The 25,488-nt window shown below is 53.8% G+C and overlaps 1 protein-coding gene across 1 annotated transcript in view; it reads left to right on the forward strand.

Annotated features, from left to right (window-relative positions):
- The window catches only part of PCNX2 (pecanex 2), a 296,677-nt gene extending 272,430 nt beyond the window's left edge, over nucleotides 1-24,247 (forward strand). Inside the window, exons 29-35 of the mRNA XM_034662505.1 lie at nucleotides 10,903-11,047; nucleotides 11,538-11,768; nucleotides 12,310-12,584; nucleotides 13,260-13,444; nucleotides 21,402-21,850; nucleotides 23,203-23,459; nucleotides 23,595-24,247. Coding sequence (XP_034518396.1) covers nucleotides 10,903-11,047; nucleotides 11,538-11,768; nucleotides 12,310-12,584; nucleotides 13,260-13,444; nucleotides 21,402-21,850; nucleotides 23,203-23,376 — 1,459 coding nt within the window. The 3' untranslated portion in view covers nucleotides 23,377-23,459; nucleotides 23,595-24,247. The remainder of the gene's footprint in view (nucleotides 1-10,902; nucleotides 11,048-11,537; nucleotides 11,769-12,309; nucleotides 12,585-13,259; nucleotides 13,445-21,401; nucleotides 21,851-23,202; nucleotides 23,460-23,594) is intronic.
- Nucleotides 24,248-25,488: the final 1,241 nt, after the last annotated feature.

Genomic DNA, 25,488 nt, shown 5'->3' on the forward strand with positions numbered 1-25,488 from the left:
TCTTTTATTTCTCTTGCCTTTGGAGATGTGTCATGAAAAAAGTTGCTGTGGCCGATGTCGTAGACGTTACAGCCTATGTTCTCCTCTAGGATTTTGATGGATTCCTGTCTCACATCGAGGTCTTTCATCCATTTGGAGTTTATCTTTGTGTATGGTGTGAGAGAGTGGTCAAGTTTCATTCTTTTGCATGTAGCTGTCCAATTTTCCCAGCACCATTTATTGAAGAGACTGTCTTTTTTCCACTGGATGTTTTTTCCTGCTTTGTCAAAGATTAGTTGCCCAGAGAGCCGAGGGTCCATTTCTGGGTTCTCTATTCTGTTCCATTGGTCTATGTGTCTGTTTGTGTCTTTCTTAAAGCATTTTTCATTCAGCTCCAGGATATAAAAATAATACCCCCCATTTTCCTCTGATACTTCTATAGTTTCACTTCTTGCCATTTAGTTTTTGAATCCTATCAGGTCTTGTGATTTGATTTTACTCTACTTATTAGGTAACTACCTACCTTGTACATTTTCATGGATTCTAGCAGAGGACACGAGACTCCTGGGTCAGAGACAAAGGACTTTATTTCTCATAGCACAGGGGCAGCATGAGATTTGGGTGTTTGTTTCTGTTCCCCGTGCCCCCAAAACCCACAGGGGTGACACAGAGCACCGTTTTCCATGACAGGAGAAGAGGACTTAGCTCAAGGAACCAGCCATTTTGTAGCAGAGACAGATGCCATTTCATCCCTCAAGAATGCTTATTGCAAACAAGGCCCTGGGAATGGCCTAGGCCTCACGTTCTCGGCAAAGCAGTAGGATATGTTGGAGAATGAGCCCGCTAGACTACTGGCTCCCAACGAATTCAGTAGAATATATTTTCATACATGATGGGAGATAGGGATCCATTTTTTTTCCCCAAATGGATAGCTGAGAGTCCAATACCATTTGCTAAGTAGCTCTTCCTTAGTGATTCAGTCAGTTAGTTAAANCTTAGTTAAAAACACCACTACCTTGTGGGCGTCTGGGTAGCACAGCGGTTAAGCGTCTGCCTTCAGCTCAGGGCATGATCCCGGCGTTATGGGATTGAGCCCCACATCAGGCTCCTCCGCTATGNACGTTCTCGGCAAAGCAGTAGGATATGTTGGAGAATGAGCCCGCTAGACTACTGGCTCCCAACGAATTCAGTAGAATATATTTTCATACATGATGGGAGATAGGGATCCATTTTTTTTCCCCAAATGGATAGCTGAGAGTCCAATACCATTTGCTAAGTAGCTCTTCCTTAGTGATTCAGTCAGTTAGTTAAAAACACCACTACCTTGGGGGCGTCTGGGTAGCACAGCGGTTAAGCGTCTGCCTTCAGCTCAGGGCGTGATCCCGGCGTTATGGGATTGAGCCCCACATCAGGCTCCTCCGCTATGAGCCTGCTTCTTACTCTCCCACTCCCCCTGCTTGTGTTCCCTCTCTCACTGGCTGTCTCTCTCTCTGTCAAATAAATAAATACAATCTTTAAAAAAAATTTTAAAAAATTTAAAAAAATTTAAAAAAAAATAAAAACACCACTACCTTGAAATACCACTTTTGCTATATGCTACATTCCCATTCATAGGTGGTACGCCTCTGGANAAAAATTTAAAAAAATTTAAAAAAAAATAAAACACCACTACCTTGAAATACCACTTTTGCTATATGCTACATTCCCATTCATAGGTGGTACGCCTCTGGAATTACACGTCCATTAAAGTGATCAATTTCTCTATTCTCATAATAAAACCATACTGTTTGGTTTCCTAGAGCGATAACAGTGTTTGGATATCTGATGAGTCTAGTCCCAGTTTTTGCTTTTTTCTTATTGTTTTGTGGTGGTACTTTTCTTGCTCATTGCTCTCCTTGGGGGAAATTTAGAATCACATTTTATAAAAAGTTCTGCTGGTGTTTTGATTGAGAATGTATTGAATTTGCAGATTGAGAAAAATAACGAACATCATTCAGTAACATGGTGCATCTTTGCGATCATTCCATTTTTTTAAATGTCTTTCAGTAAACTTCTACCATATTTTTGAGATTTATAATCTCTTAATGGGTTGTTTCTAGATATTTTATAGGTTTATTGTGATTGGGAATAGAATCTTTCTTTCCTGTCACATTTTTAATGGGTTACTGCTGGCATACGGGAAAGTGATTTCCTTTTTTATTTGATCTCATTTGGGGCACCCCTACTGAACTCTGTTACAAACATAATATTCCAGTTAATTCTCTTTGATTTTTCCGGTGAGAAGACATATCTGCAAATAATGACAGTTACGGCTTTTTTTCTCCCCAACATTTATCTTCAGTTCTTTTTCTTATTACGTGGGTTATGACCTCCAGGGCAGCGTTGGAAATGGGCATCCGTGGTAGTTGCTTACTACTGCTGGAACTAATTACTGCAAACTTGGTGGGTTAAAGCAACATATGTTAGCTTAGAGTTTTGGAGATCAGAAGTCCAAATGGGCTTCACGAGGCTAAAATCAAGCTGTCTGTTGGGCTGCGTTCCTTCTGGAGGCTCTGAGGGGAGAGTCCATGCCCCGTTCTAGAGGCTGCCTCTTGCTCCGTCTCTCGAGCCAGCATCTTTTGTGGAGCATCTTTTGATCTCTGTCTGGCTCAAACTCTACTTCTCCTGCTTTCCTCTTTCCCTCACAAGCGTCCTTGTGAGGACATTGGGCCCACCGAGATAGTCCAGGATAATCTCCCCATCTCAAAATTCTTAACTTAATCACACCTGCAAAATTCCTTCTGCTGTTTAAGGTAACGTATTCACAGGTTCCCCAGATTAGGCTATGGGTGGCCTCTTATTCTGCCTAACGCAGCAGCATCCTTGCCTTAATCCACATGTCACGGGGACAAGAGTAATATTTTAGCATGAAAAAGTAAGGGGCGTTTTAGGTTTGTAGTAGGCCATTGTATCAAGTCGGGGAGTTTAGTCCTCCTCCTGGTAATGAAACTTTTATCAGGAAAGGGTGTTGAATTATTTTAAAATGTTGGGGCACACATTCGGATGATACACTTCTCCTTAAATCTATTAATATAATGAGTTACATTAATAGAGTTCTTCATGCTAAAATATCCTTAAAATTCTGAGATAACCTCTATTTGGTCATGATATATTATTCTTTTTATACAATGATGAATTCAACTTGCTAATTTTTTTTTAGAGAGGGGGGAGACGGGAAGGGTGCAGAGGGAGAGGGAGAGAATCTTAAGCAGGCTCCAATGCCCAGTGCAGAGTCCGTTGGGGGTTTGATCTCACAACCCCGAGATCATGACCTGAGCTGAAATCAAGAGTCTGACATTAACTGACTGAGCCACCCAGGTCCCCCACAACTTGCTAATATTTTATTTAGTGTAATTACATCTGTGTTCAAAGTATGTGTGGCCCATGACCTCTGTGTGTGTCCATGTGTGCAATCTACCCTTACATAATTTTAAAATCAGGAATATGCCCTTAGGTGTACTTTATGAGACCTCACAGGTCATTCTCACCATTTAATGTTAAAGAGTTAACAGAGGAGTTTCTAACGCCGACTCCCCAGAGGGGTCTTACACAGCAGCCTAACATAAGCCACAAGCTCAGCTTTGTTTGATGGATTTGTTGGGGAAATATTTTTGACCTTACTACAGTGACACGGCACTGATGGAAATCCTCCAGAAATAAAAATACGTACATGCAAAATTAGAGAAAATGAGTAAATCGAGAGTCACTTTCAATGATACGTTGAATGCAAGCGAGGCAAGAGCACAAGTACATACAATGCCTTAAAGAAAATGTCGATGTGTTTTGGGGATGGGTTGGGTTAACATGGATGTACCAAGCAAATACTGGTAGTTTTTTTAGATTTGGAGTTTGAGGCCCATCTTCTTTGGAGAACTGTGTCTCCCATTGGAGAAAGGCACGTGTCCATAAAGGGATGCTTTAGCAGGACATCAAAGTAGTTTCACTGACCCCTAGCTAAAAGATAGCTTGACTGCTGTCTTCAAGTACATGGAAGGTGGCAAGCAATCCTGGGCAATGTTCCATTTATAGAGATAAAGGTGAGAAGATGGTAGCATTTTATTAGCAGCAACATGTTGGCTTGAAGAAGAAATTTTACTGGCTCTTGGAGTAGACTAGGCTTCCAAGAGGATGGAGAACCCCAAGATCAACACAGTCTTGAAAAACGGTACTAAGCCAGCCGTATGTATACTGTGCCAAGCTCCGTGCAGGAGATCAAGAGCCCTGACGTGTGACCTTGTGGTGGGTCACTGTGTGGTCTGAGGTCACATCTGCCATTTGCCCACCCCTCTCATGCAGGGTGGTTAGAGGAAAACAATGTTCTTCAGAAATCCAGGACAGAATCTCAGTTTCTTCTCCCAAGCTTCCATTGGAGATGATGCCCAAATGAGGGCCAGACGTCCTACAGAATCATCTTGCAGAACAGGATCGAGGTCCACTTGCTCAACGGTGGTTGGAAACTCAGAAGCCAGAATCTAGAAGAGAAATAGACAAAGTAAACATGATGCAAGATCCTGATTAAAATCGGGTCATCTGGCTCAAATCAGAATCTTAGGGCGTGTACAAAATCTGAAGGTTAAAGCACAGGAAAGAATTTATAACCTAGAAAAAGGAGCAAGCATTTCTGGGACCTCGAGTTGNAGAAAAAGGAACAAGCATTTCTGGGACCTCGAGTTGTAATACTGCATGGGAAGGTCTTGTACCTCGGCCTGTTGTATGGTTCCACTCTGCTGTCCCGACTCCCTTCAGGAGACACCCAGATTCTCTGATCACCTGAGCCCNCGCTGTCCCGACTCCCTTGCTTCTATGACATGGCTGGATGTCTTCAGGAGACACCCAGATTCTCTGATCACCTGAGCCCCAGATCTCAGGATTACCTGGGAAGCTTGATCAGAATATAGACCCCAGGCCCCCTCACAAACCACCAACTGAGGATGTCCAGGAACTGGGTCAGGAAACTTACTTTTGATGGTAAATGGCTGCCGGGTGCCTGACCCCTTAAGCACTTCACTGGCTAATGGCAGTTGACCCGTTGATTAGGGAGGCCCAGGAGCACAGAAGTGTCAGGTGTTAAAGCATCCTGAGGTCAAATGTATTTTTAAAAAGCTTTTCATCAAACCTTGCCTTTTAATGATTTCTCGCTTGGGAATTACCATTTCATCATTTGTCTGGGATGTAGTTGAAACATCACTGAAGGCCACACCCTTGCTTTCCAGTTATTAGGTGGGGTTCTGCAGCGTAAACACCCTTTTGTTTATATCTGAAGCTTATGCTAAAATGAGGCTAAAGGGAGCAGCGAACACTTACGACGTGCTCCCTATGTCCGTACGGGGGACGGTGCTCAGTGCTTGACACAAGTTTATACATTTCGTCCCCTGTCGAGGCTTGAGAGAGGGTGAGGTGGGTACTGTTACAGCTGGAAAAACCGGGGCACAGAGGAGCGACTGGCGCAGGGTTTCACCACGGCGGAGTCCTGCCCAGCCTCCAGAGTCCTGCCCCTGACCACCCCTCTCTGCCACCATTAACCCTGCCTGCTCCGTCAGAATTCCTCAGGTCACCCCCATCTCTGGGGCGAGCATCCCCACCCTCCTCACACCCCTCAGCTTCCTCTGTGGACGGCTCCTGTGCGGGCTGGTACTGCCGAGAGTTGCTGAAGGGGCCTGCTGATGGCCCTCGAGGCTCCCTAAGCTCACAGTGGCCCATGCTTGGGGATCCGCCACCCTCTGGCTGCACCTTGCCCTGTCCTGCTGGCCCCGGCCCTCTCCGGTGGAAGATGCTTCCGCCTTGCGCTCTCCGTACTCCCGCCCTCTTGAACTTGTCTTCCGCATCTTTCAGGACTCAGGCACGGGTGCTGGGGAACGGAGGAATGCTGGACACTGGGGTGGATCTGTTCCCTCCCCCACTGACATGTGTCCCTTGTCCTCAAACCACACTTGTGCACCCAGTCCCCGATGTAAAGAGGTTTTAGCCAGTCCCTCACCCAGCCTCCACATCTCTCTGGACAAGCTTGATTTTAGGGGTGAACACAGAAAGAAATAGATGATAATGAGGACAAGTGACTTGCCAATATCAACAAGTATCAGAGCCAAAATTGAAGCTTGGGTTTAGGTTTCTGGCTCCCATCCCTCCAGCTCTTCTGGGCCATATGCTGCCTCTCCGTGTGGTACCTGAACTCTAAAACCAAGTGAGGCACCTTGGTCCTACCCGAGGGACACCACTGCTTTCTGTCAGAGCACTCTTCGCCGGGTAGGAGGTGGCTGGGATCCAGACCAGGGGCTGGTTTGATTTTAGAGCTTCCTGGACTAGCTTCCTGGATGAAGAGTGCATGAAAGAATTTTTAATACACTATCAACTCAGGGTGCGTGCTGAGTATGCACACCAAATTAAACTTCTGAAAATTACTGGTGACCGAACTCAGGAGGGTGAGGTGGGGGTGAGTTCAAGAGCGAGTTCATTCTAACACAGCCTCTGGGCTGGTCTGTAAGAAGACGGCTGCAGTTACACGCTCTCAACGCACGTCTGGGTTTCCTGGACGGGTGGGGAGCCAGAAGGCAGCCGTGGCTTTGCTCCGACACATCTTCAGTGGGATGAGATACAGAGTATTTGTTTCCCCCTTTCTTACCCTCTTTCTTATCCCTTTCTGGTCTGTTTCCTCTTAAAGAAGACGACTAGAATAATATATCTTGTGCAAGCACCCACAAGAATGAGATGAGCTAATGGGATGGAAAGCGCTGCGTAATCCACAGACTACCAGAAAAATGGAAATTATCAACCTCTGTCTCACTTCTAGTTGCTCAGAGGTGGTGCTGGTCACCTGGACCATTGTTGTTCATTATTGTGTGGGGGGATCTTTACCAGGAGGATGTGGCCGGGGTGATGGAATTAGCCGCGAAACCAGGGCAGGTTGCTGAATTGCACGGAGGGAGTAGAGCACACGAAGGCATGCTGGGCTCTCGAGGTGGACGTGCTCTCCGAGCCTGGAGTACTGGCTGCGGCAGACAGGCGCAGCTCCCTACGCAGCTCCGTTACTAATCAGTAAGCGCAGGGAAACCCAGCCTGCAAATCACACTTAATTGTTCGCATATGGTCTACCAGCTCTCCATTTATTGCGATGCGGGCAGCAGAAGGCTCTTCGCGCTGCTGAGCTGTAAACACACAATCTCTGGGCCTGTTTGAAAAGGAATGAAAATGAACAAATCAGTCATTGTTCTGGAGAGCCCACTGTGAGTCCTGCAGGAACTAGCCCAACATTAAAGTTGTTTCCCCCCCGAACCCTAAAATTCATTAAGCCTGGATCCAAAATAATGACCCCATTGTCCAAAACTGGAAATCTGTAACCTCCCGCCGTGCTTTTTTCTCAGAAAAAGCAGGCTTCTCGGCAGAGGCACGATGAACCTTTGGGCTGCGTGGTTCTTTGTTGCAGCAAACCTGCCCGACTTCTCCCCGCTATGTGCCAGAGCACACCGCCAGCCCCCACCCCAGCCCCCAGTGTGACATACAGAAAGGTCTCTGAATGTCCCCGAGGGGCCCAAATTGCCAGCAGTTGCGAACCAGTGAGAGAGGGTGCAGCTGAGCGGCAGGCTAAGCCGGTCAGTGATGTAGAACAGAAGTGGGGCTTAGAGGGCCATAGGCAGCCTCGGGCTAGAACACAGCCAGGAGGAGGACTCTGTGAATAATGAAAGCGGAGTTACAAGACGGTGAAAACAAACAGCCTTTGCTTCCACTGGCCATCCTCATATTAACCTTGCCATGAAAGGCAATGGGCGGGCGTGCTGAAATGAGCAGGACCAGTTAAAGCAGAAGCCTTGGGCCAAGCACAAGCTAGCATACCGGCAGTGGCCGGCTCTGCAAGCGATAGCCAGAGCCTCAAGCCAGGAAACAGCCTTTCTAGAGGCGCTGGGAGCAAGGTGCTTAAGTACCAACGACCCCAGCCTCTCATCTGTATGCGTCACCAGCAGTTATGTCATCGTTCTTAGGAAGCTGGGTCAGGAACCAGAAAGACAAGAACAGGAGTTCGGGCAATCAGAGACTCATTGGAGACCCAGCTTTATGGTCGTCAGTGTCTGCTGGGGCTGCAGAGTCACGCCGAGGCAGAGGCTGGAACGTCTGTTCTAATGCACCCCTGCACACGCACACATGTGCACACACATGTGCACAAATGCACACGCAGTGAAAAAGGCAAGAGCATGACTCCAGTCCTGGGCCTGGGGAGTGTGGGTCGACCCCTGCAGGAGAGGGGCTCAGGGCCAGGCGGGAAGCAGCGCAGACACCATCCCTCTAACAGAGTCAGCTGGAGGGCCAGGACGATAGATTTGTTCTCGGGTCGAGCGGCGTGGTGTGACAGCCTCAACAATACATACCAGTCTTTTCCATTAAAAAGAAAATGCACTCAAGCCCTTGCTACTCACCATCATATTAAGGAGTAATGTTTTTCTAGTGCTCTTTTTGTTGAAATTTTAGCCCGCATTTAGTGCCATGGGAGCCCGTGCTTATCTCTGCACCGTGGTCTTTGGTTCTCTATGTGTGGATATGCTTCTTTAACACGCGATTATACACGTGTCGGGTTTCTTCCTCCCTGGCCTCTACCTAATCCCACACATCTGGACAGAGTTGTGCCTGCACGGGTGATTGCCTGGCCGACAAACTCTATGACAGGATGGCATGAGACAACCTGTCTCACTAATATCCCAGGTCAGGTGGGGGAGGGCTGCAGGGGGACGGGGGTGGCTGTTTAGTCCCCACTCCAGCTGTTGGCCTGGGGGTGGGAGCTCATCATCGCTCAGTGGAATCTTGAAAAGACAGAGCGCTTATGAAACTCCAAATCTGAAATGTGCTGCAGGTGTCCCGGAGCCCTGGCTGTCTCTGCCCCTCAGAGCCCTCCCCAGCTCATCACATCCCTCTGCCTTCCTCCTCTTCGTTCTCTTAAGGATAATGAAACACCTTTCTTCCAGGATGCCTTTACCTTGAAGGTGCTAGGGATAATACCACCAGTCCAGTGGAATTCTAATTCAGGCTCTGTGTTCTATATTGAGAATCATTTTAAAAGAACAGCATTAAGTGCGACGACGTTATTTTCTCCCCCCAAAAATGACAAGTGAAGCATCTGTTGCTGGGGGCCTTCCCGCAGAAGGGGTGTTTTCCATCCTGACGAGTAAGCAGTCTGTGGTTACCCTGCACCTGCGCTGAGCAAACGAGAGCCTGGCGCCTTGAACTCCTCGCTCTGCTCTCTGTCTGCAGAGGACGCTCTGGGTATCTGGGCGAGACCCTTAATCTTCCTTCCTCACCATCCCCATCCCTAGGTCTGGAGGAGTGTTTTGTCTCCCTGTGTGTGCAAGCAACATGGCATCCCTAATCCTTTTCAGAATAAGACCCACCCATGTCCTGCCCCTTGGCTGTTCCTTCACAGTGCTTAGCTCCCATGTGACGACAGGGGCATTTTGGGATGTTTCCAGCTCACAGCAGGCGGTACTCATTATTGTAAAGCTTCTGCTCTTGGCATTCGCCCTGCTGCAGCTCGGCCCCCTGTCTTATGCTCCCTCCTCAGTGCCTCCCAGGTGGTGGCTAAAGCTCACAGGCCCAGGAGGTCTTTGTTCCATGAGGGGAGAGCCTTTCGGGAAGACTGCTGCCTGGAACTCTTTCTGGAAAGTTCTGGGCTCCTCCAGACCACAGCACCCTGAGCCCCACCTGCCTAGACCTCAGCTGCTTCCGTTTCCCACAGTCTGCTCTGACTCAAAACCTCGGCAACCCTCTCAAGAGAGTTCCAGAAGGAAATTAATGATAGTGGTACATTTTGCCACGAAATGCTAAAATAGCAATCAGTGGAACGATTTCCCTGACGTGCAGGTCTTATGTGCTGTGTTGAATCAAAAGTCTTCCTCGGTGAGCCAACTCATTAAATCCTTCCGAGCAGCCGTCCTCAGAGATTCTCCTCTCACACATTTTCCTGCTCCTTCTGTCCCAGTGCAGCCCTCTCAGGGCTGCTGTTGCTTGTACTCACCTCATGACTGCCTCTCAGGGACGTGAGAGGCCAGGGTTGTTAGAAGCGGCTGCAATTGAATATATTAGTGGAAATAAAGAAGGAAGAGCACCTCTCCCTGTTCCCATTAGACAGGATCCACTGCCTTCCCAAACCTGGGTTCCCGACGTTCATCCCGACTGTAAAGCACCCAGACCGTGGGAGATCTCCCGCGGGTGGACTCTGGTGTTCCCGATCCAGGCAATGCTCAGTTATGTGCAGGAAATGGAACAGGGCAGGAAAAACCTGGAAACATGAAAACCCAGGTAATTCGGAGAAACCCTTCGATCCTTCATTTTAACCACCCCATGAAGCCTCTTCCACAGTCATTCACCAAAGGGTACGACTGGGAAGTAGGTGTGCTCGGAGAATCCGAAAGACCCATGCGAGATTTCACTGGGTTTCATTTTCTTCTTCTTCATCCTGTGGCGGAATCCAGTTTTTATTTCAAGTAACATAGCCTGCCAGTGATACCAAGAAACCAAAGGCGAACAGCACAAGCTCCTGGGCTGTGCCCCAGGTGGCCTGTAAATCACCCGCTGAGAAGGGCACCGCTGGGAGTCCCGGAACAGACCACCCGCACGCTGAGGCTCCCGGGGACCAGGACTGCACTGTCACTTTCGGAGATCAGCACAAGTGGCTCGGGGTGGGGGGGCGGCCCACGGTTTCTGAGGCTGGTCATTACATGGCTGTCAGGAGGGTCTGGGCGTGGGCTCTGGCCAGGCTTGGGTGCGCTCTGCCTTGGTCAGCCTTTTCAAGGCGTGAAGGATATTCTCGACATGACAGATGGGAGCCTCAGACCTTGCTCAGAGTGGCAGGTTTCTGAACGCTGTTCAGCATGAGCAAACGGTAACTCAGACTTTGCTTCACAGCCTGGATTCTTTCCTGTATGGCCTTCATGCCCTCTTCAAAGGTGACTTCAGAATCACAGCCCGAGACGAGTGGGTATTTGCGGACATGGACCTTCTGCATAAGGTGGTCGCTCCGGCCATCAGGATGTCCCTGAAGCTTCACCAGGTAAACAAATTTAAAAATGTAAAAATATCTGTTTTTTTAAAAAGGTAAGTCTGAAACATTAGGGGGCAAACAAGACCTTTCAGGTCCCTTTTCTTGGCATGACATTTGTGAGCGGGTGCATTACTTGGGTAACTAAACATTGAGGCCACCCAGATATTCTTGACATCAGCCAGCGGCCACTGGCCCTCAAGAGCAGCTAGGAGGTGGGATGCTCCACTAGGACAGAAAAGGGGAACTGGCCAGAGAAAATGACATCTCAGGTGCCCGAACCTTAGCCACAGAGCTATTTCCCGGGGCACGTTCCAGCAGTTAGGGCAGTGGGACGAGGCGGTGTCCCCTACCCAGCTTGGGATTTGGAAAGAGAGTGGGAAGAGAGTCCACGTGGACGTGGGCTTGGCTCTTGGGTCATCGGCTGAGTCACCGTCTGCACACTCCCCCCCGGGTCAACTCTGGTCCTCCCCGAGCCCACAGATGGACTTCTTTCCCCCAGGACCAGTTCACCTGCCCCGATGAGTATGAAGACCCAGGGGTCCTCTACGAAGCCATCCAGTCCTTCGAGAAGAAAGTAGTGATCTGCCACGAGGGTGACCCGGCCTGGAGGGGCGCCGTGCTGTCCAACAAGGAGGAGCTGCTCACCCTGCGGCACGTGGTGGACGAGGGCACGGACGAGTACAAGGTCATCATGCTCCATAGGAGCTTCCTGAACTTCAAGGTCATCAAGGTCAGTGGCTCCACCTCCCGGCTGGCCCCAGCGCTCGAGTCCCTGTGCCAGTCTCTCTTTCAGGGACACGGGCTCAGAGGAGCAGAGGCGGGCCAAGGGGTCAGGGTGGTTCGCACCCCTGAGAACTATGTGCGGGCAGGGGCTTTGTCGAGAAGTCCTGGTAGATGCCCATGTAGATGAGGGTCAGGATCTGGCTTATTTGTGGACACTTTCTAGCTCTCCAAGGTTCCAGAACTTTACTAACCTATTCCTGGACCCGAAGGCTTTCTTACCAGTATTTCTTCTCTTTGTATCTCTTCAAACCACTGGACCGAAACAACGACTTTCTTTTTGCCCTGTTTCCCCATGCAAGTGGCATCATATGCATCTTTTAGGACCGCTTTTCCGGCCTGACCATGAAAACAGCGTCAGGCCAGCGTGGTGTGGTCAGCGAAATTCAGCCTTGCAGCCCTGCTCGTGCGTGGTCCATAGGTTAAAACCAGCAGACTGGAAACACGCACCGTCATCTGCTCTCCTCCCCGTTCCCTCCCCCGGCCCGCAGGTTAACAAAGAATGTGTCCGTGGCCTCTGGGCCGGGCAGCAGCAAGAGCTCATATTCCTTCGCAACCGCAACCCAGAGCGTGGAAGCATCCAGAACAACAAGCAGGTCCTCCGAAACTTGATTAATTCCTCCTGTGACCAGCCTCTGGGGTACCCCATGTACGTCTCTCCGCTAACCACGTCCTATCTCGGGACCCACAAGCAGCTACAGAGCGTCTGGAGCGGCCCCATCACTTTGGATGGCGTGAGGACGTGGTTCCGAACCAAGTGGTTGAGGTAGGTCTTTCCCACCACGGCCTTCATTCAGATGCTGGGGTGGGGGCATGGAGCGTGGAGGGCGCCCCCATTTCTGGTTAGAGTTTCACCGTTGACCATCATGTCCGCGCATGATTAAACCTGCTCCCAGCGGCCTAGCACATCATTGTTTCCACAGCAATTTCAGACGATGAGCGGGGGGGGCTTGCACACATGAGACCGTGTCCCTCACGCTTGCCGAGGCTGACGTCGGGCCGGCCCTCCTGCAGCGCCGTCCTGCAGGGCGTGGGGGCCGTGGGCCTGCGTGAGTAACTGCCGCACGTCTGTCCGCGAGGCCAGGGCTGAGCCCCCCTGGCACGCGACTCTCCCCGATAAGCCCTCTACCCCCTGTAAACTGGCTCTGGCTGCAACGGCCTCAAGGGTCAGCTGGAGTCCGGCAGAACTGCTTATCTTGGCCTCAGAGCCCAGGGTTCTTCCGGAAGGGCAGGGCTCTCACTTATTTACCCTGGGGCAGTTGATTTCACTCACCAGACCCTGGCATTTGGGGAGCAGAAGCCCCCCTCTCCCCTGCATCCCAGGTATCCTGCTCACCTGCGGAACGCGGTCTTCCAGCCTGACTTCGACATGGGTGCAGTGGGGCACGGGAGCGCCTAGAAATGTCTGCTGAGAGCGATTGAGGTCCCTCTCCCCTCACAGGGTGCGGAAGGGCTGTGACTCTGGCCAGCGAGCTGCTGGCAACATCGACGACGTGGATGGGAGGCCTGCCCCATCTGCAGGCGGCAGCCACGCTCCAGGTGGGGAGAGCCAGGAGAGCAGCACAGAACAGACCAGAAAAGAAGGGACCCAGCACTGGTCACCCCGTGAACGGACACAGAGGACAGGTGGGTGCAACGGGGCCTCACAGTTACTGACCGAGGCTCCTTTGGTCCCATTGACCGATGCCACGGGTGATGCCGTCATTCTAACCTGAAAGAGCTCCTTCTTGCAAAAAGAAAAAAAAAATGAGGATTGGGCCATAGGATGCCCCAAATTTACTGACTCCTGTAGGTTCTACTCACAAAAAACTGTTAGACTCAAGTATTATCTTTTATCCATCTCTTGTCTGTTACCTTAGCCAGCCATCTGTCTGTCTGTCCATCTGTCCACTGGCCACTCCCTCCTGTCCCACCACTCACTCATTCAGTGGCCATTGGATCATGGCCTTCTGAGGCTGGCGGTGCGGTAGCCGCTGACCCAGGGTGACGTGTGCGTCCTCGTCCCTCTCTGAATCTGCGAGGTGCACAGACTGGCCTCCTGCTCCCCCATTCCTGCTTCTCTCTGGTTCCCATCTCCCCCAGGTACACCTGACATTTCAGAGGATAACAAAAGGGGGAAGGGGTGCCAGCAGATGGCATGGAGGAGGTGCATGGGTCCACGTGTGGGATGAGTTTAAAGCCTAAAATCACATTTAAACTAATGCCCACCTCGTTAGGCTCAACCAGGTGGATGAGGTTCCAGAACCCGCCCCACCAGGGCAGCTGGGTTAGGAAAGGTGACAGCGAGGGCTTGCAGAGGACATACCAGGTGGACGGATGCAGGAGAGGCACATGTGCTCTCCTGGCTCCCGCCAGCACATCAGTGCTCGGCTTTGCCCTTCACAGCCTGTGAGTGATTCCAGCTTTGGGCCTCGGTGCTTCCTCACCATCCAGAAGTCTTCAGTAAGTGCCTCTGTGTGCCGGTCCCACTGGCCAGCTCGGCACCAAGGCAGTTAGCAAGGAACAGTCCTGCCTCCTGGAAGTGCCCCAGGCAAGGCTGAGGATTGAAACATGATTTACATAAAACACAGGCAAGATGGTAGATAGACAGATGATAGCACCTGGGTAGCTTAGTAGTGGCGTCTGCCTTCAGCTCAGGTCATGATCCCAGGGTTCTGGCATCGAGCCCCGCATCGGGCTCCCTGCTCAGTGGGAAGCCTGCTTCTCCCTCTCCCACTCCCCCTGCTTGTGTTCCCTCTCTCGCTATCTCTCTCTGTGTCAAATAAATAAATAAAATCTTAAAAAAAAGATAGATGATAGAATAATACAGATACATAGGGAGATAGAGATGCAGGTGACTGTTGGAGGGACAGNTCTCTCTCTGTGTCAAATAAATAAATAAAATCTTTAAAAAAAAGATAGATGATAGAATAATACAGATACATAGGGAGATAGAGATGCAGGTGACTGTTGGAGGGACAGATAGATGAGACTGAGAGATGGAAAGATGGAAGCTAGGAAGGAAGGAAAGAAGATAGGTAGGGAGAAAGAGCGGGATGGGTAGCTAGGCAGAGTGGTTGATGTTAGCTGCCCCTGCCTGGAGCCATCTGCCCTGAGGGAAAGCAGAACCCCTGCCCAGACCAACACCTCACTGTGCAGCTCCCTCTCAGGCGGGGAGTGTCTTACTGCTTCGTTAACATTTGTTATTACTGCATGAGCAACGCTAAGGTTCAGAATTACTGAAGCGATTTTCCAGGTGGGAAAATGTAAGGTAGCTTCCAAACGGAGAAATGCCTGTGTGCTTGGCATGTCTGTCCTGGTGACTTGTCTGCACCAGAGAAAGTCTGGAGTAGGCGGGGTGGGGGCGGGCAGTCTCAGAACCTGAGGCAGCCTCGAGCCATGGGTGGGGGCCGATGGTCCCATGGGCTGGGAGCCCAGGCCCGTGGGTGATGTCCCAGGCCCGCCTCGGTACCGCGTAGAGAAGCACAGAAAGCCAGGAGTGACCTTGGTAGGAGCGGTTTTAAGAAGCAGTAATGAAAAATTAACGGCTGGTTTGGGCTCTGGAAGATTCTGCTCCAACATCTGCCCCAGAAATCTGTGTGTGCTCCTGGCTGTGGACCTCTGGCTGTGAATGGGAAGAGCAATCACTGCCCAGGGTGTCCGGGTCCTGAGGGCAGGATGGGACGCGGGTGCCCGCCAGGCCACACAGCATCGGCACGGAGCCCCAGCCTTGCCCAGCACACCCGCCTCCAACTCCAAGAGCTCGGGCCTCCACCAGCCAGATCCCACCCCCACCCCCGCTGTCCTCCTGCTTGGGGGCTTGATGGAGCCCACGGCCGAGCACCTGTGGCTTTGAAGCCACCTGCCTCGCCGCTGTCCCCTCCCGCTGTGCACCCGCCCACCCAGCTTCTCTCAGGCACACCCCTACAGCAGTGACAGGTCATACTAAGTAACAGTCCCCGGCCCTTGCTGCTGCCCAGGGTCATCCTGCGTGCTTTCCCAGTGCAGATTTGCAGGTCCTCACTGCGACCTGAAGAGAGAGGCCCTCCCTGCCTCCTCTTGCAGCCGAGGAGACCGGCACAGAGCAGCGAGGTCACTGCCCGGAGTCACCCAGCTGGGATACAGACAGACCCAGGCAAGACGGGCCCAGAACCTGCCATCCTAACCACTGTGCACGGCCCCATCACTCTGGCCCTGGGGACGCTGTGTCCCCTCATCAAGCACCGGCCTTGCTCCCAAGCCCAGGATGGAGCTGATGAGGCCGCTGTCCCACAGCTGCTCCAGCTCTCCATCTGTGCTGCGGGCAGGGTCCCTGCAGGCCTGCCCTGTGCTCCGCAGCTGACAGGCCTGCAGGAAGAGGGCCTCCCTGCAGAGGGGTGGAGGGGGGAGGGACAGGGCGATGGCCGGGGCCTGCCACCCCTGCCCCCTGTGAACACAGGAAGAACCTCTCTCTCTTGCTCTCCTGCTCTCTCAGGCCCTTCCCACAGCCCTGACGGCGGCACAAGGTCTTAAGTCTCTTTTCGGCCTCGCAGCCGGAGCGGGTCATTTTTGCATCGTCCCTTGGTTGGGTCAGGGCTGCCCGCCTCACTCACAGTAGATCTGCACCGCTTCGCGAGGGCGGCGGCCACGGCCCCGCACACTGAACGGCGTCACCAACACTAGTGGTTGTGTCGCGGTTCTGGAAGGTACAAGTCCATGACCAAGGTGTGGGGAGATCAGCTTCCTGCTAACGGCCGGGGGAGAACAGAGGCCAGGCCTCTTTCTCAGCTCCGGGGGGGGTCGTGGGCAGTCTCCAAGTTCCCTGTCTTATAGAAGCTTCACCCCGTCTCTGCCTCCATCTTCGTGGGGTGCATTCCCGTGGGCATGTCTGTGTCCAAACTCCCCCGTTTGAGGACGCTGGTCAAAGGGAGGAAGGCCCACCCTCCTCCAGGGTGACCTCCTTAACAGATGACCCGGGCGACAGCCCTAGTCCCAAATAAGGTCCACCGTATGATGGACCAGCTCCCCGATATCTACCCCCCCACCCCCGCTGGCTCATGCTGCCCAGGCCTGCAGGCCTCCCCGCCATCCCTCAAGCACACTCCCCCTCAGGGCCTCACGCTCCTGCTTCCTCCGGCTTCAACATGCTTCTCCCCATGTCACCTCGTCCCCACTCACTCGCTCAGCCTGTGATCAAATGCCACTGAGAGAGGCTCCAGCAGGCGGGTCCTCAGCACGGCCACCAGCGGGTCAGGGGCGGGGAGCTGTCACCTGTCTGGGAGAGCACGGCACGTGGCAGGTGCTCGGTGTGGCCGCCCTAACTTCTGCAGGCCCGGACAGGAGCACGCATGGAACCCACGGCCCCTTCTGCCCCTCACCTGGCGAGCGGCCCTTTGCATGTGTGTCGACCTCCTAGTCTACACATCCATGCCCCATCTGTACCCTGCCGACAGCCCCAGGAGGGCTGGGGAGGGGAGCCCGGGGAAGAAGTCCGTGTGGGCTCCGGATCTGAGTGCCAGGCGCCCAGCACAGGGGTCTCAGCAGGAGTGTGTGGGAGTGGGTCAGCTTCGTCCCTTGTTTCCATAGCTCCCTGGTCCTGTGGGGGGAGGTGGACAGGAGGAGGACCTGAGTAGGGCCCTGTAAAGTGCCAGCTAGGCGGCCGCTCAGGTCTGCAGTGGCCCTGTGCTCAGCAGACACTGGGTGGATAACGAGAGCATGGGTCCCCCCTCGGCTCTGAGAGCTGAGTTCGGCCACTCTCACTGAGGCTTCCGTGAGGGCTAGACGCTGCGTCCTGTTCCCGGGGGGCCTTCAGCTGTAACCAGCTCTGTTCATTCAGCCCAGAGCACTAGCACGGAGCTGCTGATCCTGTCGGCTTGTCCTCGGTGCCCCAGGGCCCTGCCAGAATCCCACCAGGGCCCCGCTTTACATCTTTCGGAAGTTCTCCAGGAAACCTACTTGTGGACACACTCCTGGGGATGCCTTGGGGACAGGACCCTGGCCTGGGAAAAAGGGGGACCCCAAAGGACAGCTGAGGACCACACCCCTGGTCTCCTGCAGGCTGCTGCTACCCCTAGAGCATCCAGGCTGTGTCCCTGGAGGCAACCACGATCCCCAGCTGGTCCGCTGAAGGGTACAGATCCTGCGGAGGGGCCACCCTTTCCAACCATTCGGATCAGTGTCCCCAGGGGGACCCAGGGAGCTGAGGGAAGCTGGGGGTCATGGGTCCCAGACAAGAGAAGGCAGGGATCACCCCTCCTGCCCTCCCGCTACCTGCCCCCCCACCCCAGCTGATCCTGGCATAGCAGGTCCCCCGAAAGAAATCTAAAAAGGCCCAAAATGGGTACGTAAGAGGCACAACCTGCCTCTGCCACACTCAGGATGGGGACACCTGTCCTTCCTGCCCCCTGGAAAGTTCAGTGTCACCTTGTTCTTACTACCGCTGTGGTTAAAGCCACACAGGGGTGTTTGCCACCCTCTGTGGAGGTTCTTTGCCCTGCTTGCTCCCCGTGGGCAGTACAAGGACAGGACCCTCGTCTCTTCTCTCCCAGTCCCTCGGCAGTTAGTAACACGCACTGTCTTGTAGGCTGCATGTCGGAGCCCCAGGACTCGGAGGACCAAAGCAAAGGAAGGCAAGAGCTTCCCCAGGCTCCCATGCTGTGTACCCTTAGCACCTGGTAAACAGCAAGTACCCACAAGTGCCCGCAGTGTTGGGGGGAGAGCCATACCCAGCTGGCCCTCCAAGGACTGGCTGGGGCCCCTTCTCCCCACCTCCTCCTCACCTAGTGGCCTGGGCACTCGGGGAGGGTTTCTGGCTCAGAGAGCGCTCAGGACACAACGTTTTCCATTCCTAAGGCCCTGTGTGCAGAAGCCCCGGGGTCCCAGGGACAGCAGGCCCTGAGAAGGAGCCGAGCCGCTCGTGGGGAGGGGCAGCCCCACCTGGCTGGCTGGCTGTGCCCTGGGGAGCTCGCACCTGCTCTGAGATCTTCCGCTTGAGATGCAGCCAGTGGTGGAAAGCCACCCACCCGCCATTCCCAGCAGGCCGGCGTCCCTGATTCCCCGTGGGCCCTCCCATGGTGCCGGGGCTTCTCTGGCTTCCTTACCCTCGGTGCAGCTGCATCAAGCCCTGTGTGCACACGAGTGGCGATCACAGCTCCCAGAAGGGAAGCCAGGAGCCTGCCCAGCCAGCGCGGGCATGTTAAAGGCCGTTCGCCAGGCAAGGGGAGGGGATTCCTATGCCCAGGTCTCTGGCCTTGGCCTGGAACAATGGGAGAATCCCTGTCCCAGCTCGCTGCCCCAGAGGTCACCGTCCCACGCACAGTGAGGGCCCAGGGGCAGGTGCACATCCAGGGGTCTCAGCCTCTAAGGCACAGCATTTTCTAAGCTTCCCAAATGGTTCTAATGGCCAAGGATAAGAATTTCTTGCCAGGGCTGACTCTGTTCCTAATCAGGCATTTAAGAAGCTTGAGGGCTCAGTGTGAGGTCACTTTTGCAGGTTAGTCCCTGCTGTCCCTTACTGCCAGTCCATGTGCTGAGCCTGTGGGGATGATGCAGTCATTGTCACCTCAAGGGGGCCAGGAGGGCCGTGGCCAGTACCACACACTACCACAAATCAGACAGTGACGGCCCATGTGCTAAACGCCATGCGGGAGGGAAGCCTGGGGTCGAGGTGGAGGGCCAGCCTCTAACTGGGGACCCAACTGCTCCTTCCCTCAGTTCCCAGCCAAGCGTGCCGATCCTGGGCCCTTGCCAGACTCCCAGAGGCCCGGGGTCATGCTCAGGCCGGAGCACTGTCCCCAGTCCGCCGCCCTGTGCGTCTGCTGACCCTGCTGTGCCGAGCACTCCCCGTGTGGCCTCAGCTTTGGCCCGACTGCCTGCCGTCTTCTTGCCCCGCTACAAAGTCGACGTCCCAGCCAGGAGGGGACTGGTCCCTGTGGGGGACACTGGTGACTCCTTGCGGAAGGCAGTCAGGAATTCCTAGCTAATCGGAATCCCACATTGGAGAGGAAACTGTCAGGCTAGTGAACCAAGAAGGGTCAATCATTGGGTTTTCCAGAACCCGGGTCCTGAAGAGGTTTTCCGGGGAAATACTCATAATCTGATAATGAAGTAATTGGCAAAGTAAGTTAAATGATCAAGTAATGATCCCGAACAGCACAAGTACATTTGCATGGTTTGCTTACTTGCTCCACTCGCAAAATTAATTTAGAAATAAGTCAAGGGCCACGATTACAATAGAGAGAGCCACGAGAAAGTCTGAAGTGAGGACATGGGGGAGGGTGCCCCTGTCTTGCCTTGAACATAGACCATTCCCCTCTGACAGATAGATGGGTCTTTGTCCCCTCGTTTCTGGAATGAGCTGAGAAGCTCCCCCACCAAGTGCGGGTGGTCCGCGATCAGCATCAAAATCACGGCCTTGCGCATGGGTGTGGTGTGTTTTTGGACAGCAGTCAGCATTACCGGGTAAATCACAAACAGATGTTTGGCCTTGTCAAACTCTGAATAAACTCACACAACACCGTCTCCGCTAATTCTGACTCGTCAGGGTCCCTGTCTCCCTGTTTTTCCCTCTGCAAGAGTAGCCGGCCCAGCTCTGCAGCGGGGCTCGGCCAGATGGGNGCTGGGGGGAGGAGCGGGGCTGGGGGCACCCCTGGAATCCCCATATTAACACATTTTCCCTAAGGAGTTCTCTCTCAAAGACACCTCACTTCCCGGGACCTCGCATAGACACATGGGAGTGTATTAGAATTGCCCGATGCTCCATCAATGATTTGGGCTGAGGTGAAACATGAGAAAATGCACGGGACAGTCCTCAGGGGCCCCCCTTCACCCCCTCTGTTCTTATCAATTGAATACCTAATTGTAGAAGCTTTAGGAAACATTTCGATAAGGTAGTTGGTAGAACTGTGACCTCACTGACCGCTCCCTTCCGAGTAACAGTCAAACCTTAGAGCCTAGTGGTTCCTGATGCTTAAGTTAAGCGGTCAAGTGTTCTAGCGAGCACATGCTTTCCTCCTCCTGCTTCTCTAGAAAGCTGCGTGGCTAGGCTCCTTCTCCCCGAGACGTGGGCAGGACCAAGTATGTGGGGCAGTTCAAACCCTTCTGTTTCGACAAGCCTGGGCAAGGGCTGGGGCCGGGAGGGGCCCTGCGGGGAGCAGCGGCCGGCACAAGGGAGCTGGGGCGCTTGTCGGAGCAGGCCTGGGCCTGGCCAGTCACCTCTGTGAGGGCCCTGCGAGGGCTGCTTCTTTAATAAAGACCTTGATTTTAAGGGAAAACTTTTGCAGAAAACAAAGGCTCAGCTGGCATGTGGCTCCACCTGTCCCCCTTACCTTTTTAAGGCAACTAAAAATGATAAAAGCCTGCGTGTTTTCCCTTTATCACTGCTGGTCACATGAGCACAGGATCCAAGGTCTGTGCTCCCCATGGAAGCACTTCCCACTCGCCCTTGGGCTGCGGGGTGCCCTGGGGTCAAGCCCTTCAGTTCCCAGGGCCCCCCGTGGGGCCATCCCAGCCTTGACAATGGCCAACTGACTTGGGTGCCTGGGGCCCAGGCTGCCCACCTCACTGCACAGACCTTGATGCAGGTAAGCCCGTCTGCGCTGGCAACCTGTTCTGCTTTCTGTTAAAGGCAGGAGGAAAGGAAGGAGTCAGTCTGTCCAGGCCCAAGGGGCATTAAGCCAAAGGCCAGCCACGCTGAGCTCTTCCGGCCCGATCTTAGAAAGCCGCCAGGCCTTCCTGCAGACATCCACGTCGGTCCACGAGTTGGCCCAGAGGCTCTCGGGCAGCCGGCGCTCCCTGCACACGTCGGCCGCTTCTCTGCACTCGCAGCCCCCGCCCGTCACCACCACGGGCCACCTGAGCGTCCGAGAGCGGGCCGAGGCGCTGATCAGGTCCAGCCTGGGCTCGTCCACCAGCTCAACCCTGAGCTTCCTCTTCGGCAAGAGGAGCTTCTCGAGCGCCCTGGTCATTTCTGGACTCTCTGCTGCGGAGGGAGGCAACACCAGTGACACCCAGTCGTCCAGCAGCGTCAACATCGTCATGGGCCCCTCGGCCCGGGCCGCCAGCCAGACCACACGGGTAAGGGGCTCGGCCGGTGGGCCAGGGCAGGTGTGCGGGCTGCTGGCCTGACGCCCCACCGTCCAGCTGCCTGTAGACTCCCATTGCCCAGTCCACGGGCTTCCCAGAGTGCCAGATGCCAGGTAGCGCTAGACAGGAGGTGTTCTGGCCATGCTCAGAGACAAGATACGCGGCACACGTGCCGTAGGCACTAAGGTCACGGCGGGCGGTCCCGGAGGGTGTCCGATGCCCGCGCTCAGCACAGCTGTGATCCCCAGCCCTGAACCGGGAGGTGAGCGGGAATGTTCTCCACGTATCCGCACAGCAGGAGCGTGTCCTACTTCATTTTCCTTTCACATCACTCTGGCCTGCGGGAGAGGAGAGGACTCTCGCCAGCACTGCAGTTAGACTCTCGCCGATTCCTAGCGCTGGATTTAATTTTCCAGCTGCCGAGGCAGCCTTCCATTTGCATGTGTGTAAACATTAGAAAAAGAGAGGTGGAAGGACGTCCCCTAACTAAACGGTTGCTTACGCAGAGCTCCACGCTGGCTGATGTGAGGTCACACTTGAGCTTCGTCCGAGAGGAAGGAAGGAAGGAAGGAAGTTCTGTGGTCGGGAGGCCGGGCAAATACGGGTGTCACACTGGAGGTCTCGTGTGCCCCTTCTGCGTGCTCGCACCTTCTCCTGCCAGAGGCTCACGCTCTCTACAGAGAACGAGGGTCGCCTGCCCGGCTTCGGTTCGGGGTTATTTGGAGTGGAGGATGGGGCCACACCCCCTGGGAAGCTCCACAGGCCGGGGCCAAGGGCAAGTAGGCTGGTGACTTCAGGAGCTTTAACTAGGTCTAGTTAGGTTTCCGTTTCCTCAGACTATGCACAAAATCACACACTTTTCTTCTACCCCCCCAATCTGTTTAAGATACTGCCTGTGGGTGTGCTTCTGGGATTCTGGCAAGTTCTCTTTCCCGCAGGACGATAGCGTCCCTGGCACGCTGGACATCTGCATTACTGTTCGTTCAGGTGCCAACTTGCCAGACTTAGGGTTTCTGCCAGGGGGCAGTGTGTGCAGGGGGGAGGGGCACTGGCCAGAACCCAGGACACCCAGGCACACAGTGACCTCTTACCTGAGAGCTCATGCGCCCAGCACGTCCTCATCACGGGGAGAAAGGTCCCCGTGTTCAGAGCCCCCGACCCACCCTGGCTCGGTAGACCCGTGGCTTCCTTCCTTTTGGCGGAGGCCAGCCCCTCGGGCCCCCGCACCCGCCCTCGGAGCCCTGCCCCACCGGTGGGGTAGGTCAGCCCCGGCAGCAGGGGGTCAGGTGGGCAGAAGTGGCCTGACGCATTGATGAGACTCTCTGCTTCTCTTTTCTCTCAAGCACTTCTCTGAGCCGTGTGAACCCACCGAGGCCACGGAGCAGGGACAGCGTCACAACCTCCGACTGGCTGAGGCCACTGCAGAGAACGAGGGACAGCTGTGCAGGAGAGCCAGCCAGGAGGACATGGGCCTGGACGACACGGCCTCCCAGCAGAGTGCTTCCGACGAGCAGTAGGGCCGGGGCTGGCCAGGGGCCCTGCTCTGCAGCTCCGAGGGCCGCTCTAGAGAGTGACGTTACCTCCTGTTCTCGGAGGAAGANATGGGCCTGGACGACACGGCCTCCCAGCAGAGTGCTTCCGACGAGCAGTAGGGCCGGGGCTGGCCAGGGGCCCTGCTCTGCAGCTCCGAGGGCCGCTCTAGAGAGTGACATTACCTCCGGTTCTCGGAGGAAGCCTCCCATAACGCTAAAACACCTGACCGCACACCTCCCTCCCCGACGCTGCTCCAAGCTGCGCCCGGAGCTCCAGGCCACGGCGCGCACAACTTCCAGAATCTGAAAGTTCTAACAAAAGCCATGTAGTATCTTCAAACAGCTAGGGTTAGTAGAGCCTCGTCCCTCTTCCCTGCCCTGAGGACAATAAGATACCTGCATGTTCACTACTGATGGGCGTTTTCTACATTCACGTTAACCACGTTCGGGACACGGACAGCAGCGCGCCTCATGCCATGCGCTGGCCAGACGCAGTAGGGTTCCCTCTCCGCATAGAGAAAACCTCGCCTCGCTCACCACATTCACATGGATGTTCAGTACAAACCAGCGGCAGCTTTACCAAAACATGGTAGTGCATGCAGTCACGTCTGAAGTGTCCCGCAAAAAGACCCAGCGGTTCTAGTGACCCGAGTGTAGACATCGAGTCCTGCGGGAGCATGGAAAGCCATTCGGACTCACATGACGCTCGACCACAGTTACGCGGTTTCCCACGAGCAGGCCTGTCTCGCCTGGCACTCCAGTAAACTCGCAGGAATGTTCGCTTGTTTTCCGAGCCAAGCCATCCTTCCCGTGTCACAGAACACTCGCACACAACTTTGTTTTTGGATTAAAATGTTTACGGTTATTGCTGTGTCTGGTTGTGAGTTGTGCTCTATCCTTTATTGTGAGAATGGCCTTAGGGCAAATTCTGGGACCTTCCCCAAGTGAAGCCTGTCACCAGGGAAAAGCAGAAACCCGACTTCTAGTGGATGTGCGGGAGGGTGAAGGGGTCCCAAAACAGTCTATGAAGATCATCACTGACCTGGTGAACCAGCCCTTCTGGAAAGATAATAGAAATAGTCGTTTTGGAAATAGTCCCACAACTTTTTCAAGGTATCTAGGATTTGAAGTGTGGGGACTAGGGGAGGGCATGGCAGAGAATTTCTCTCCCCCTGGAAGCAGATGGTAATGCTTGCCCCCCAAAAAACAAGAATTGCCAATTAATAATAGGTGGGCTCTGTAATCAGAGACACTTGCGTTATTCTCAAATCAGCAATCCCTGGAGACACAGAGCTGGTTATTACTGATTTAAATGCAGGTATTTGTCTAATGAGAAGCTGATAGAACCTCACTACAGCTCGCTAAGTCAGCCAAACCAAACTTGGCCGGCAGGCCCCGAAATCCCCTTGGGCAACTTTACAGCCAAGCCCTGAAGACTAAATGGCCGGCCCTGAGCTGGGGGCCTGGCCTCCCCACAAAGGGCATCTCCTTGAACTGAGTCAGATGACGAATGGCCAGCAGCAGTCAGCCTGCTGTGGGCCGGCCACCCCCTGGGTCACCCAGAAGTAAGAAACCCAGAAAGCCACTGTGTTCCACAGAAAGCGGATCTCCTAACAGGGCTGGAAAACGATTGGTTTGCAAATGAGAAGCCGAAGTGCTCTGGATGCGTGTCGCTCAGCTTTCTCTAACCGCCGACCCAATTGCTTATCCCGGTTCTTAGTGGGGAGGAAGCAGACAAGGGCATTCATGGTTTGTCAACAGTAAGGCCACGGTCCTCCAGTCCGAATGCAAGTCTGCACTGTCTGAGAGAGTAAAATCACTTGGGCGTACATGCTGGGAGTGCACGCACACACACACACGCATNAGTCTATGAAGATCATCACTGACCTGGTGAACCAGCCCTTCTGGAAAGATAATAGAAATAGTCGTTTTGGAAATAGTCCCACAACTTTTTCAAGGTATCTAGGATTTGAAGTGTGGGGACTAGGGGAGGGCATGGCAGAGAATTTCTCTCCCCCTGGAAGCAGATGGTAATGCTTGCCCCCCAAAAAACAAGAATTGCCAATTAATAATAGGTGGGCTCTGTAATCAGAGACA

The sequence above is a fragment of the Ailuropoda melanoleuca genome, chromosome 6, assembly GCF_002007445.2.
Source record: "Ailuropoda melanoleuca isolate Jingjing chromosome 6, ASM200744v2, whole genome shotgun sequence".
Lineage (NCBI taxonomy): Eukaryota > Metazoa > Chordata > Mammalia > Carnivora > Ursidae > Ailuropoda > Ailuropoda melanoleuca.